Source organism: Aedes albopictus, chromosome 2 (genome assembly GCF_035046485.1).
Source record: "Aedes albopictus strain Foshan chromosome 2, AalbF5, whole genome shotgun sequence".
Classification (NCBI taxonomy): domain Eukaryota; kingdom Metazoa; phylum Arthropoda; class Insecta; order Diptera; family Culicidae; genus Aedes; species Aedes albopictus.
In genome coordinates, this window is record NC_085137.1 from 259,789,242 (window position 1) to 259,803,814 (window position 14,573).

The 14,573-nt window shown below is 37.2% G+C and overlaps 1 protein-coding gene across 2 annotated transcripts in view; it reads right to left on the reverse strand.

The window, feature by feature from the left end:
• Positions 1-14,573, reverse strand: part of LOC109622251 (protein Wnt-5) — a 112,988-nt gene that overhangs the window by 14,988 nt on the left and 83,427 nt on the right. For both annotated transcript variants that reach the window (XM_029872261.2, XM_029872260.2), the window contains exon 4: positions 2,398-2,578. In XM_029872261.2, coding sequence (XP_029728121.1) covers positions 2,398-2,578 — 181 coding nt within the window. The remainder of the gene's footprint in view (positions 1-2,397; positions 2,579-14,573) is intronic.

Here is a 14,573-nt window from a genome sequence, read left to right on the forward strand (position 1 = left end):
GCATTGCGTCTGACTATCATCTCCTAATCGGCGAGATTCGGCTGCGCATTACGAGGATCCATCGGCAGGAATCGGGCGCCGGTTCACACACGTCGACCAGGAGACGCTGCGGTGAAAAAGTCCTTGGTCGTGGAGCTGGAGAACCGTGTTGCGGATATTCCGGAAGGTGGAAGCGTAGAAAATCAATGGGGCGCCATAAAGAACACATTCATCGCCACCGGCAACAATAATTTGGGTGAACTACCTTGAGGAAGATTGAGGACCGAAGGAACGCCAAAGTCGCGTTAGAGCGAGCGAAACTACGAGAGGCCAAATTCGAAGCCTATTCGGCTCTCGAGAAGAGAGTGAAGCGCTCATGTGGGCGGGACAAAAGAGCGTGTGCGGAGCCGACGAAGGCGAGAAAGCCGCAAATACCGGCGGCATTCGTCTCCTCTACGATGTCTCATGTCGCCTGATTGACCTGATTGGGACTAAGATTAATGTTACGATGCCCGTGAAAGACACATCTGGAGAGCTGTTAACCAAGCCGGCTGATCAGCTGAAACGCACTAGAAATGCGCTCAATTTCGCCCAATGGGCAACTGTACCCAGAGCATTCCTTGGTCCCACACATATCCGAGTACCTGTACAAGATCCTTGAAAAATATTTTCAGAATTGAGTACTGGTATACGACACAGAGGTGGTAGAAAGTGCTTTTGCATAACCGTGGGAGTTCCGCAAGCTCCATCCTGGGTCCGGTGGTATGAAATGTCATGTACAACAAGGTGTTGAGGTAAAGTTTTCAGTAGGCGTTGCCGTCGTTGGCTTCGCTTATGTTATTAGACTGGAAATACTGAGTTTGAATTTCATACGCAACAGTTCATCTCGTGTCATAGTTGTTCAAATAAATCCTTATATAGATTTGAACATTAGTATGGGACAAACATAAAATTTTCGCTCCAGTCGACTTTTTTGATTCCATTTAGGTCCCATATGAACTGTGCAAAATTTCAGCGCAATCGGTGAAACTATAATTTAGCGCAAGCGGTTCAAAGTTTTCATAGGAGTTACTATGGGAAAAGTTACACTATCAGATAAAAAATCCCAGAGGTCGTCCCTAGTCTCCTTAATTCAAATCGAATTATGCTTCTTGTAGAAAAATCATTTATGTAACTTTCTTTCGAAGACCACAAAACGATTGGATGCTTGTGGAAAAAGTTATTGATTTATTACCGACTAGTGATCCAACGAACGGATTTTTGTTTTGTTTTATTAGCAGCACTGTAGCTGCTGCCTTGGCTGCTGCTGTTTCTGGGGGTGGTGATGCCTCCCGCCACCCCATGCAACAACGGCAGCAGCAGTGCTGCTGATAAAACAAAACAAAAAAACCGTTCGTTCGTAATAAATCAATAACTTTTTCCGCAAGCATCCAATCGTTTTGCGGTCTTCGAAAGAAAGTTTCATAAATGATTTTTCTACAAGAAGCATTGATCGATTTGAATTATGGAGACAAAGGGTGACCTCTAGGATTTTTTGTTTGAAAGTGTAACTTTTCCCATAGTAAATCCTAGGAAAACTTTGAACCGCTTGCGCTAAATTATAGTGTCACCGATTGCGTTGAAATTTTGTACAGTTCATATGTGACCTAAATGGGATCTAAAAAGTCGACTGGAGCGAGGATTTCTTTTTTCCACACAAGCGTGTCCCATACTATTGAACATACAAATCGTCACTTACAACCTTCACGATTAGGGAGTGAGTCTTTGTCAATACTTCTATACTGCTTTAAAATGTGACGGTGATTATTTAAAAAAAATCTGGTCATAATTCAGCTCGTTTCAGTTGCATTGAGAATATTGTGTGACTTGAATGAGTTGCTTAATAAAAATTTAGTGCTTAATATTTGGTATGCAACTCGTTGCAAAACTCTATTTTTTACAGGTGTCAGCTTGTTCTGGATTTACGCCTCTGTTATTTATAAATACGTATGCATAGAACGGATAGCGGATTATACGTTGAACGTAGTATGAAACGAATCTCGTGATGCATACACTTGATTCCCTACTATCAGAAGCAAGGGTAGCTAGGGGGAAAAGTAAACACAACAGACGAGTTTGGTAACGCATTATTCGCACACAAATTTGAACCTCTAACGGCTTTATGCGAGGGTATCATAAAAACCATAAGTGTTTTCGACGTGAAGTGTCATCTAGGATGTGAAATTATTGCATCTCTTCAGTGGCATAGTGGCAGCCAAACTACATACAAGCCTAAGCTTTGTTCGCTCCCGCTTTTGGTACCGTAGAACATCGATTTGATATGCATTGTCGTATCACTGCTGGAAATTGTCCTCATAAATTATTACATAAAATTCAGAAAAGTTGGCTCAGGCCCTGTGTGCATGTGGTAGCACTTACTTGTAGCCGAATTCCATGTCATCTCCACAGCCACCCCAGGTCCAATCTTCGTGAAGTTGTGAGGGCCGAGAGCTCCGTGAGCATCCGCACGATGCTAACTGTCCGTCACGGCAGGCGCGAGCTATAAAGCTGGCAGCCGCAGCCGCTGCCAGCGCATGGACGAATGCCATCTCCGGTGAACCTGTAACGAAACGATAAATATTTGCAGGTTTAATAAAAAATAATATTGCTACATCGCAGATAGTTGGACGATAGTTCAAAGGGAAGGTATTATGTGGATGTACAACATGAGAGTATTTACCCTTGACAAATTAATGTTTCAATATTATATTTACTGGCTTACAAAGAGATTAGCGAAAGAAGAGCCTTAATGTTGATTCGCTCATGAAAAAAAAAATCATGAAGGTGCTAGTACACAGGGTCAAATATTTGACCTTAAATCTAAATTAATGCACAATGGTCCGAGAGCCGTACTTATTAGTGTGGGACACATAAAGACATTTTAGTCCTGTACACTTTTTGAGTTCCGTTTTGGCCCCATATCAACTGTGCAAAATTTCGGCTCGATCGGAGAAGCTATATTTTAGCGCCAGCCGGGTCAAGTTTTCATACGATTTACTATGGGAAAAATCACTTTTTCAAAGAAAAATCGCCACATGTTGCTCCTTAACCCCTAAAAATAAACCGATGAATGATTTCTGTTGGAAATTTTACGAGAAATCAACCCTTCGAAGACCGCAAAGCTATATAAGGCATGTGGTGAAAGTTATTGGCTGAAAACCATATAGCATGGCAACGCCGTTTAACACGTAAGGAATAACAATAAATAATAAAATCTCGTTATTCGATCGGATAAGGCTTTATAACTTTTTCATGAATGTCGCATCGGTCTTCGGAGGTCTGATTCTTCGTAATATTTTCTACAAAAATCATTAATTGGTTTATTTTTATGGATCAAGGGGTGTCCCCAAGCGATTTTTCTATTAAGAAGTAAATTTTCGTATGAAAAAAAGAATGGCGGGCTCTAGAATATAGTTTTTCAATCGATTTGAAACTTTGCACAGTTGATATGGGATCCAAATGGAACTCAAAAAGTATACAGGAGTTGGAGTTTTTGCATTTTTTTATATTTTCCTATATAAACCGTGTCGCAGGCTAGTACTTGTCTGGAAAAAATCTTACGCCAAAACTATTTATTTTAGCTATATGATGTCTTTGGGGAAATTTCTTCGTACTTTTTGAACTTTGTTTTCAATGTTGTAAAATTAGGGTGGTCCAAATGGTTCTCAAGATCACAATATCAACTTTTTGGTGTTTCCATACGGAACAATAGAACAAAGTTCTACAAAGTTGACCAGCACCTAATTCCGAACAACTTTGCCAAAAGAAACATATTTTTATCTCTTATGTTTTCAGAGATATTATTGAAAAAAAGTTAGGGTGATACGTGAAGAAAGGTTTTCTTTCAATAACTTTTTAATCGATCGTATTGTCATTAGTGTCAAACAGATGTTTATTCATTAGTTTATCCTTGTAAAATATTTAATTCCGTATAAGCGGGACCTTAGGATTAGACATATAATAGCATATACACATATTTTTTTATAACGTCGAACCGGTTACTCACAAACCAAGAATTATTGACGCGACATCATGTCCCATCAGCTATAGGGGATGGCCAAAATGTTTGGGATAGGTAACTTTTTTTTATCTTACAAAAGGTACAGCATGACTTTTCATAGAGTGCATCAAAAATTCTCAAATTTTGAATGTTTAACAACCTATTATATGTGCATCATTGGTACAAATTTGTAAAACACTATATTTCAGACGGATCTATGACATTTGGTCGAAAGACATTTGGTCGAATGACGTTTGGTCGAATGACATTTGGTCGAATGACATTTGGTCGAATGTACATTTGGTCGAACGGACATTTGATCGAATGGACATTTGGTCGAAACCCATTTTGTGGAAGAAGTAGCATATGACATTTAGTCGAATGGACAATTCGTCGAATTGACATCTGTTCGAAAGGCACTAACTGATGAAAAGAGATGAGTGGAAAATAATATTATAGATTTCGAAATCTGAAAAGCCCTTTTGATCAGCATCTTGGCTCACGTTCAGTTCAAACGCAGCACTGCGTTAAAGAACAGCCTATATTTGAAAGAAGGAAAAAGTCTGCAGCTATAAGATCCAAATACTAAGCGGAAGAGCAGCTTGTGTTCAAAAGGAGAAATTTCTTCTAAAACATTCAGCAATTGGTACAGGAAAACACAATGAAATGATTAAACGTGAAAGAATAGCCTATGTTTCATAGAAGAAAAAAATAAACTATAAAAAGACAGCAACTATAACATTCAAACACAGTAAAAATATGTAACTTGAAAGAATAGCCTATGTTCAAAAGAAGGAAAAATCATTGATAAAAAATAACAACCATAATGTCCACTCTCAGTACAAATAACAAACTTGAAAGAACAGGATATGTCGAAAAGAAGGAGAAACCCTTGATGGAAAAGCCAGTATGTTCTGTACAAAAACGCAATGAAATGATGAAACTTGAAATAAGAGCCGAGGAGGAGATAAATAATGAAATAAGGGGAAATCTTCGATGGAAAATCAACTGCTTCAACAATGGCAACGAAAACTACACTGCATTAAAATATTTACTATTTAATGTTTAATATTATTAAATACGATTAAATTTCTATACAACCAAATAAGTTCAGTTACCACAATAGACCACAGTAATGGTCGCAGTGGTTCAAATCCCGACAAAAAAAAGTTCAGTATGTAACATATAAATTATGATACCGAAGTCTATAATATTATTTTCCACTCAAATCTCTTTTAATCAAATAGTGCCAGATGTCCCTTCGACCAGATGTCCATTCGACGAGTTGTCCATTCGACTAAATGTCATATGCATCTTCTTCCATAAAATGGGTTTCGACCAAATGTACTTTCGACCAAATGTCATTCGACCAAACGTCATTCGACCAAATGTCATTCGACCAAATGTCCTAAAGCCATTTCAGACAGCTTATTTTTGAACAGTCATATCTCAGAAACCAGTAAACCGAATTGAATGAAATTTTGAAAGTTTATCAACATTATAAGTATTATTGTTTCACAAGTTATAAAAACATAAGAACTTTTTAACCCTCCAGGACACGCGCCATCAAGCAGCTAAAACTTTACCGCGCAAACGCTGTATACAATGAGCGAGTTTTTTTGTGAGTGTTGTACTTTTTACAGCGGCGCGCGTGCTGAAGGGTTAAACGTTTAAAAAACTTATCATACATTGACACTTCTTGGATCTTTCTTGAAAAATTGTAATTTTTTCATCAGTGTCATTAAATTTTATTTTTGATATCCAAAGATTTTTTACTTCTGTTCTCAAGATATCTCTAATTAGATACAATAGAGCCTATTTGGATTGAAGGAAGAACACATTTAGTGATTTTTGTGTGGTATTGTAAATTTGACTTATTTTCCTCTATATGAGAGAAAATGTCAAACCAGTATAACTTTATTCGTCGTGAGAAAATATTAAATTTTAAATTGTCTCATCAAGTATCAATATATTGTTGATAAACGTTCATAATTTCATTCGATTCGGTTCACTGGTTTCGGAGATATGACAGTTCAAAAATTGGATGTCTAAAATATAGTGTTTTACGAGAACAGCTCTAGCTTCGCGAAAGATTAACCAATTTGCCCAAATTTGTACCAATGATGCACATAAATTTGAGAATTTTTGATGCACTCTATGAAAAGTTACAGCTTGTTGAACTTTTTTGTGAGAGAAAAAAAGTTGCCTATCCCAAACATTTTGGCCACCCCCTGTATAGTTATCACGCCGCAATACTCGGCTTGCGGCTGCCGCGTACAACGCTTGTCAGATCACGTTTCAGTTGGACTATATATTTTACCCACTACCTTCAATGCTTTTTTGTACCACTTCGGCATTCTCGCAGCATGCCCTGCCCACTGTATGCTTCCGGCTTTAGTTACCTGTAGGATGACAGTCATAGAGTGCCCCAAGCTCGTGGTTTATCTTTATCCGCCACATACTGTTCCTACACTCAGCTAAATACTTATCACTAGTTGTTCGAAAATTTTGAGTATTGCTATGGTTTCTAGGTCTTCCTCGAGCATTGTCAAAGACTTGTGTAGGCGGAAGACCACTGGTCCTTATTAGCGTTTTGTGTTGTTTAGTGCGAAGTGAATCTGCTTTGGCCGCAGTTTGTTCTGGACTCTGTATAGACACGAATTCCACTGATGCTGCACCTTCGTACTTTACGACTTATATTTTCGTTAGCCATCAGGATGCCTTTGTCTACTTCATAATTCCACTTTTCGGGCAACTTGCAACGACTCAGCGGGTTTCAAAAGCACATCGTTGTAAACTTGTTGGAACATTCAAATGTGATTGTATCTCATCAGAGATACGTGATTTCATGTTTCAAATTTTCTGTCGTACATAGTGTAAAACGTAAAATTAGATAAAAATAAATCGAAAAATTTGCTACGGTTCATTAGGAAGCGTACGTTATAGTGAATCATCCCCAGGCGTAACGACTGAAAGTAAAGAAGACAAGAAACAAGGTCCAATGAGAAGGCGTTCCATCAATTGGGTAGGTTGAAGCGACCCATTCTTTTCGGAGACCCCAGGTTCAGAGTTCGGTTCAAATTTCGAACCAATATGATACACGTTCCTACGGTCCAATAATAAGCTTCCTTCTAGGTGGCATACCGGCACACCGAGTGTCGAGAGGAATAATAAAGCATAATTTATGACACATTCACGCCGAAAGAGATCGCACCGCAACTTCAAAGGGAAAATATTTTGTCGGAATGCCGACATTGTGTGATGCGGTAGGATTTTTGTGCCTTGTGGCATTTTCTCCTTGTTCACACATAATCATGTTTGACCACCGATCAGCCTCAGTTCATGTTGAGCTGGACCTGGTTGGTTTGGCGGCGGCATTGAATTAATCGTTTTCAATTATGCAAATCAGTGGAGGAAGGACCACTGATCTCCGTGTTGACCGTGTTAGGTTAATTATTTTATGAATCGGTTCGAAAACTGTGCAGGTATAGTCTAGTACAGATTGACAAATAGATACCCGTATTTGTTTTCCATATATGAGAAAACCAAATGCTGATATATAATGATCGGTCATTGAAATTTGATTTTTTTGAACATCAAATACAAAGCCCTACCCAAGTAACACACATGTTATAATAAAGTTACGACAGCGCAAGTTTTGGTTGTATAGAAGTTTATTTTACGTAATTCTTTACATTGTGTTGAAATAACGTAAAATAAACTTCTATACAACCAAAACTTGCGCTGTCGTAACTTTTATATAACATGTGTGTTACTTGGGTAGTTTGTATACAAATATATAATTGATAAGCTATTTAACCGCGGTAGAAATTCTATTTCGCGCCAAATTTTCAGTGAAACAAATAATTGAAAATAATAAGAAATGTTTTCTGCAGTTTCTTGATCTGTTTTGAAAAAGTGTTTTTTTTTGTCTCGCACCCCTGTATGTTTTATGGTTTTATATTTTATGCAGTGGTACAAATTCGTTTAAACGCACATACTTCTTATAAAATTCTCGCTGAGTTGTTGCATATAAAATTTATGATGATAGTGCAGTGAGTATCAGTAATAATAGTATAAACAAAAATGCGTATTGATATTTATAATTGTGCAATAATGTGTCAATAACAATTGCGATAAAATCGAAAAAAGTGCGTTTAACGAATTATCCTGCCAAACATAGATAGTAATTCCCTAATAAAAATACAACGAATTGATGAGAATTTCTCGCAACTTAAGTAGATTGTATATTACGTGAATGGCTATCAAAATATATACCAACCAATCGCAGTTGGCCTTCAAGTAAAGTTTGTGGTTCAAAAATCAAGTGCGTTCAAAAGAATTTGTACCACTGTATTGCGCGTGCAAAAATGAATGTCAATTCACATTAATTTCCACAATATTATAACGAACTTGTCAAATTAGTCAGCAATTCTATTCTAAGGTTTCTCCGAAATTTTTGTTTTGTTTGGGCGTATAACATCCATCCGTAAATATGTTCCTTGTTTCAATCAAGATCAATTATGGAATTTCAATTATGTTTAGCAATCCAAAACCATATTCATGAATGATACACGCCTCCTTACTTTAGGGCAGAATCATGGAGACGCTTGGTTGCTTATTTTTGCTTCCCATAGTCAGCTCTACTTATGATTGATTTGGAAAAAGTATCACCTTCTTAAATGATGAACAAATTTTCTATATTTTTTTTGCAAATTGCTTGTTGCGAAAATTTTACTCCATACAGCTCAACACCGCATGTGGCCACTAGTTGCCTGCGACTGACGTGCTCTCCTGAGACAATGGCTTATTATCGTTCTCGTTATTGCTGAGCTGATGAAACAACGGAAACAACAACGCTGCTTATAAATGATTCATTGGCTCTTGGTAATTTGCGAAGGACCAGTTTCGTCAATGTCATCACGTTATGAAAGGATCTGTGTCGGTCGACCGGCTGACATGGCGACCTATATCAATCTTAACTAAAGGGAATATTAATAGAAAGTGCCGTGTTTTTATGAACGTCAATAGGGTACCTATATATAGTTTACTATCCAAGGATGGGGTATGTGTGTGTTCTGTTTGTATACAGAGCCGCCTGAAATTGGCCACAATATATCCCTCATATTCTCTAAGGAAGGATACCATTGAAGCTTTAACTGGCATAGAAAGTTAATTGTTTGTTTGCACCTTTAAGATGCAAATTTATACGAGTTGTCCCTTTTGGAATTTTGTATGCAATTAAAGTGTAAGGATACTGGGATGAGACTTATTTTAAACTTAAACTGCAGAGCTGATTTAGAACGTAAGAAATTTTTTGTATTTTTTTTATTGACTGGAATACTTTTGTAATTCACTTGCTATGCATATATGCTCCTATATTTATCCTACTTCAAACAAACGAACTAAACGTTGTTTGTTTTGTTTTTAGTTTTTGTATTTTGTTTCTTAGGGCCGGTTTCTTCACCTCGGCTTAACTCCTAAGCCAGGCTTACCCTTATAGTTATACTTGGCTTAACGCCTAAGCCAGGGTGAATAAATCGGCCCTTAGAAGCATATATAACAAACAACGGAATCAATTTGGGAACTAAGATGATAACTAAGGGCACGGTGATCTAATATTCGTGCGTTTACAGCTGCTATAGATGATGCGGTATCTTCAAAGTAATCTTCACAAATCTATAACTTTAAGTCTGGCATCCACGCATCAACGCGGAGACCTTTTGCCAAAAATAATCTTTTTCAACCAGTGCTGAAAATGTCATATTGACATATTTGAATTCAACCACATCCAGCCCATTTTAGAAGCTTAACCTGGAAATATGGTACATGAAGAATTTGTGCGGCTAGACCGGTTCTACAAGAAAGCCACGGAAAAAGCGCTCCTTTTTGAATATTGAGGGTTACGAACTACCTTCGAAAAATGCTATCAATTGGTCGCCATGAATATCATTTGCATTTTTCGAAGATAGTCCGTGACATTTATCTTTAATATTAAAAAAGAGCGCTTTTCCATGACCTTCTTATAGAACTGGTCTAGCCGCACAAGTTCTTCAAATAGCATATTTTCAGGCTGAGCTTCTACAATGAGCTGGATGTGGTTGAATTTAGATATGATGAAATTAGGGTAACCTGGGGTAATACGCACCCCCGGGGCAAAACGCACTCACGCTATTCCATTATATAAGTGAAGTTCCATTCGATGCAAGCAAACTAGACGTAAAATTGAGCCGAACAAGCCCAAGAATGCAAAGAATATTCGAATGAAAAGCGTGGAAAACGATGATTTTCCACATTTGGAAAGATTGTCTAATTTGAAGCGCACGCAATTTAAGCAATTGCGCGCTGATTATATGGAATCAACCTATTAACTACCATCCGCCTTCTACTCCTTCAATTTGCTGCCGTAAATAGTAAGATGGAGCCGCCTGGTATTTCATTAGATTCCAAAGCGGAAAATGCCAGAGGTCGTATTGCCCCACCCCAAGGTGCGTTTTGCTCACAACAGTTTTTCAGCACCCAAAACGTAACACTTTTTTAAATGGTTAATTTGATTAGGTAAAATTGATATCACGCGGACCAAAAGTTGGCGTCTCTTAGACAAATAAATAAACTAACCTTCAAAACGCAAGACATCCATAAAATCATTTTAATCTTAGATATAGGACCACGTTTGCTTGGGGGGAGCATATTACCCCACCTTCCCCTGCATTTTCAGCACTGTTTTCAACAACACTCTCCGACATGACCTTGTGCAGGTGCAGAGGACTCAACGCCCTGAAGTGGGCAAGCGATTTTTCACATTGAGCTGCAACCTGACGTAGCAGGCGCCTGTCGCCTAAAAGTACAGTAGGCGTTCGATAACTGCAACATGCAAGGGGCCTGCAACTCTAAACTTTCTAGTATTTCTTGCTCAAGTATAGAGTACGGTGGGACAAAAGTTCGACCCTAGTTGAAAACTCAATATTTGTCAAAAAATCGAAGCAGATAAAAATAAATAAATACCGTGTGGTGATTCTACCATCCAAATGCTAAAATTTTACTGGGCAAGCCCAAGTAACAATCAGCATGCCTTGAAGGTTTATTCATGTTTTATCCTGGTTTTATACGAGCATGTCAAAAAGCTAGTTGTTCTACATTAGTTTTATGTGGTATTTTTTTTACTTTGAACCTTTGGCGTTCCATAAAACTATCATATATCTTCTGCTATAAACATCTTCAGTTAAAGACTTGCAAGTAGACATGAATTGGTTTTATCACTTATTATATACCATTTCAATAAAACTTGCATTTGCGGTTGTTGTCGGAGAGATTTTTTTTTGTAAACAAATACACAAAACTGTGAGGCAATGCATAAAACCAACAAAAGATTTCGTGGCCGTAACATAAACCAAAAAAAATGCTGTAGTAAAACCGCTAGTTCTATCATGAGCTCAGTTATGACCACCTCAGGAGGGTTAGCCCTATTGGAGGAATCATCAGGAACACAGAGTTTTATCAGAAAAATATGTCGCCTAGCCGGGATAATTCATGTAAATACAGAAAAATTATTACTCAATTTTATGATTTCACGTACAGCTTAAGATCAAATTAAACCATTCAACACGTTTCCGTCATTTTATTTTGTCAGAAAGAATTACATAATGTCTTTTAAACTCCGCTGTGTTGAAAAAACCTTTTTTGCACCCAATTCCACCGAGTAAATTAAATGCATTTAACTTCCAAATTATGCATAGTTTGTGTGGCGCACTTAGTTTTTGTCATTATCACAGTCGCATTCACCACAAATTTTCCGTGACATGTCTCCTGACACGTATTAAATAGAAAAACAAATCTGAATTCCATATCTGCATCTTTCCAATTGATGGCTGGATAAACAACCAAGCAAAATTTATTCTGACGATCGAACATTGAGAGTGAAAAATAATCAAAACAATTATTTGACAAGTTAGAAGATGGTTTTATTTAGAAGATTGATAAAACTATGATACAACCCGAAATCCTAAGCCGGTTTGCATACGAAGGCCTGTAGACCCTAATAAGACTGGGCCCACTAGCCAGAACGTGGGCTTATTGAGGCATACAAGAAGTCGAGAGCATTTTCAAGTCGGCATCAATGGTTTTATGTTTAGGATTTTTGAATCGCTAAAAAACTTTGATAAAATTTAAATTGTTACTTGGGAAGGTTACGCCAAATGTCTTTTCAATTTTGAGTTACAGCACTTTATGTATGTGTGTGTCTTATTCGAACTCTTGCCCCACCACTGGGGCAAAAGTTCGAATCTAGTGTTGTCGCTTACCGTAGCACACTGATTTGACAATTTGGTAATAGGCATACCTGAGACCAATGAATATTTGATGTTAAAACAGGAAAACACTTCAAAGTTTGATCTGGATTTTACCCAAATCAGGGTTAAAGTTACTACACCAAAAATTAGTATTTTTCCGTCAAATTCAGATGAAACAACAATTTTTTTTTCAACTTTGATCGTATTTTCTCACTAATTCCATCATTTCTGAAGATAATATGTATATTTTGCTGAATTTTAGGTTTTAACCTAAAGTTGCCACATGACTCGAACTTGTGCCCCACAATTCCATCATTTGCACCACTTGAAACAGGATATTTTCCATGCAAGTCACCCTACACTGAGAAAAAAATTCATATTAGGTTTATGTGTGAGCTATATAGATATTTGCAATAGAACCACAGCAATGATTTTTACACAGACAAACAGACGTAACACTTGCGAAATTTTCATCGACCACGCTTTTAACGATCATTTCAAATTTTCATAGTTTTGGTTTTCACAACCAGAGGCGCACGCGTCGTTTTTCTATGCGTTTGACGTTTCACACAAGCGCCTTCTGTTGACGATATGGCACAACACAGTGATTCGTGCAACTTTTCCACCAGGTGATGGTAGTGTGAACTGGGCGATGGATTTCCATGAAAATCGTTCAAGGTGTTACGTCTGTTTGTCTGTGATTCTTATATGTATACAAAAGTTGCATGCAAGTTTACTCACTAACATAAAATGCTCAAATCTATCAAATTTGATTTGGTAAAACGAAGTATTTTGCATGTGCCGTTAATTTAGATATTAATTGACCAATTTACCCTTTCATTGCTTGAAAAAAATATTTCCATGCTTAATGGCGTGCAATCAAAAATGCCCCAAAATCGCATATTTTGGCCTATTGAGGTATAGGTATAGCTCAAAATTGTGACGTGCTGGAGCAAATATAACCCGGATTCGGATTCAGCGGCCCAAAATCTGTCAGAGACACATATGTTTGCTTTTGAGACAATAAAAATGTTGCGCTGTGTTATCAACAATACATTATTGCTTCACAAGACTTTAAAACTACTTTTTGAACGTTAAAAAAAGTTATGGATTGATACTTTTTGGGTTCTTTTCGAAAAAAATGTTATTTTTTTACATAACCCTTACGAGACGGAGCGCAAAAAGTGATCACAACACAAAAGGCTCAACTTTGGTTCTCCAGAACTCTTGGATGTCCCAACAAAACAACAACTATTTTTCCTTGTTTGAAAGAACTACTCTTTATCTTTCAATTTCTAGCTTTGACTATCTAGATAAATCTGAAATAAAAAAAATATGCTATAGATAATACTTTTTCATGTATTACGGTTTTTGTACACTTTTTGTTAACCTTGTTGTGGTAAATCTCACAGGTAATGTAAATAAAAGTTTGTTTGCACACGTACACGCATAAGTAATTAAACAATTTACATAAAATAAAACACAGTCTGAACAGATAAAAAAAAATGCAAAACTGTTACCGCTCAACAGCACAATTGTGCTGGTTCGTCACAAAAGGGATGAATATCATTACATTTTAGTTTTGATTTCCATAGATTTTCTAACTCTGTTCTCAAGATATCTATACAGCCATTCCATAGAAAAACGATACAGTGATTATCGTTAAACTTGGTGTGTTGGTAGTTCATCGAAAAAATTAGACCCGTATTTTTTATTTTGTCATTACACACTAAGATTTTTTCGCCGAATCTTGGCAAACATATTGCCGAGAATTGCACCGCTGAGTGCTCGGTAACCAGCTCGGCAAAAACTGAATTTGCTGAGGTCTCGGCAATCGCAAATTTGATGTTTGTTATCAAATTTGCTGAGAAACTCGGCAAAAATCTACTGAACTCTGCCATTTGGGTTTATTTTTATTGTACGCACAAAAGAAAAATTAAAAAAAATCAAATTTTCGAATCTAAACAAAGCATAGACTAATTTTATTACTTGGTTTGTTTATCAAATGTAACACTTGTAGTACCATTTCGTTAGTTTTATTGTCGAAGAAGCCCTTAACTTTTCATTATGGCCCAAATACGGCTTCGGTGGCCAAGCAGTGCATGTACTCTGAGTAATCTCACCCCACCTTTCCAGCATCCCGCGTTCTGTATAAAAGCAGCAGATTTCAATATAAATATGATATTTTTTTAACTTACTTGTAAAGGATGGAAACAATTATTTTACGTGACCTACTCACCTATCTCCGATAATTTACTGTTTTCCAA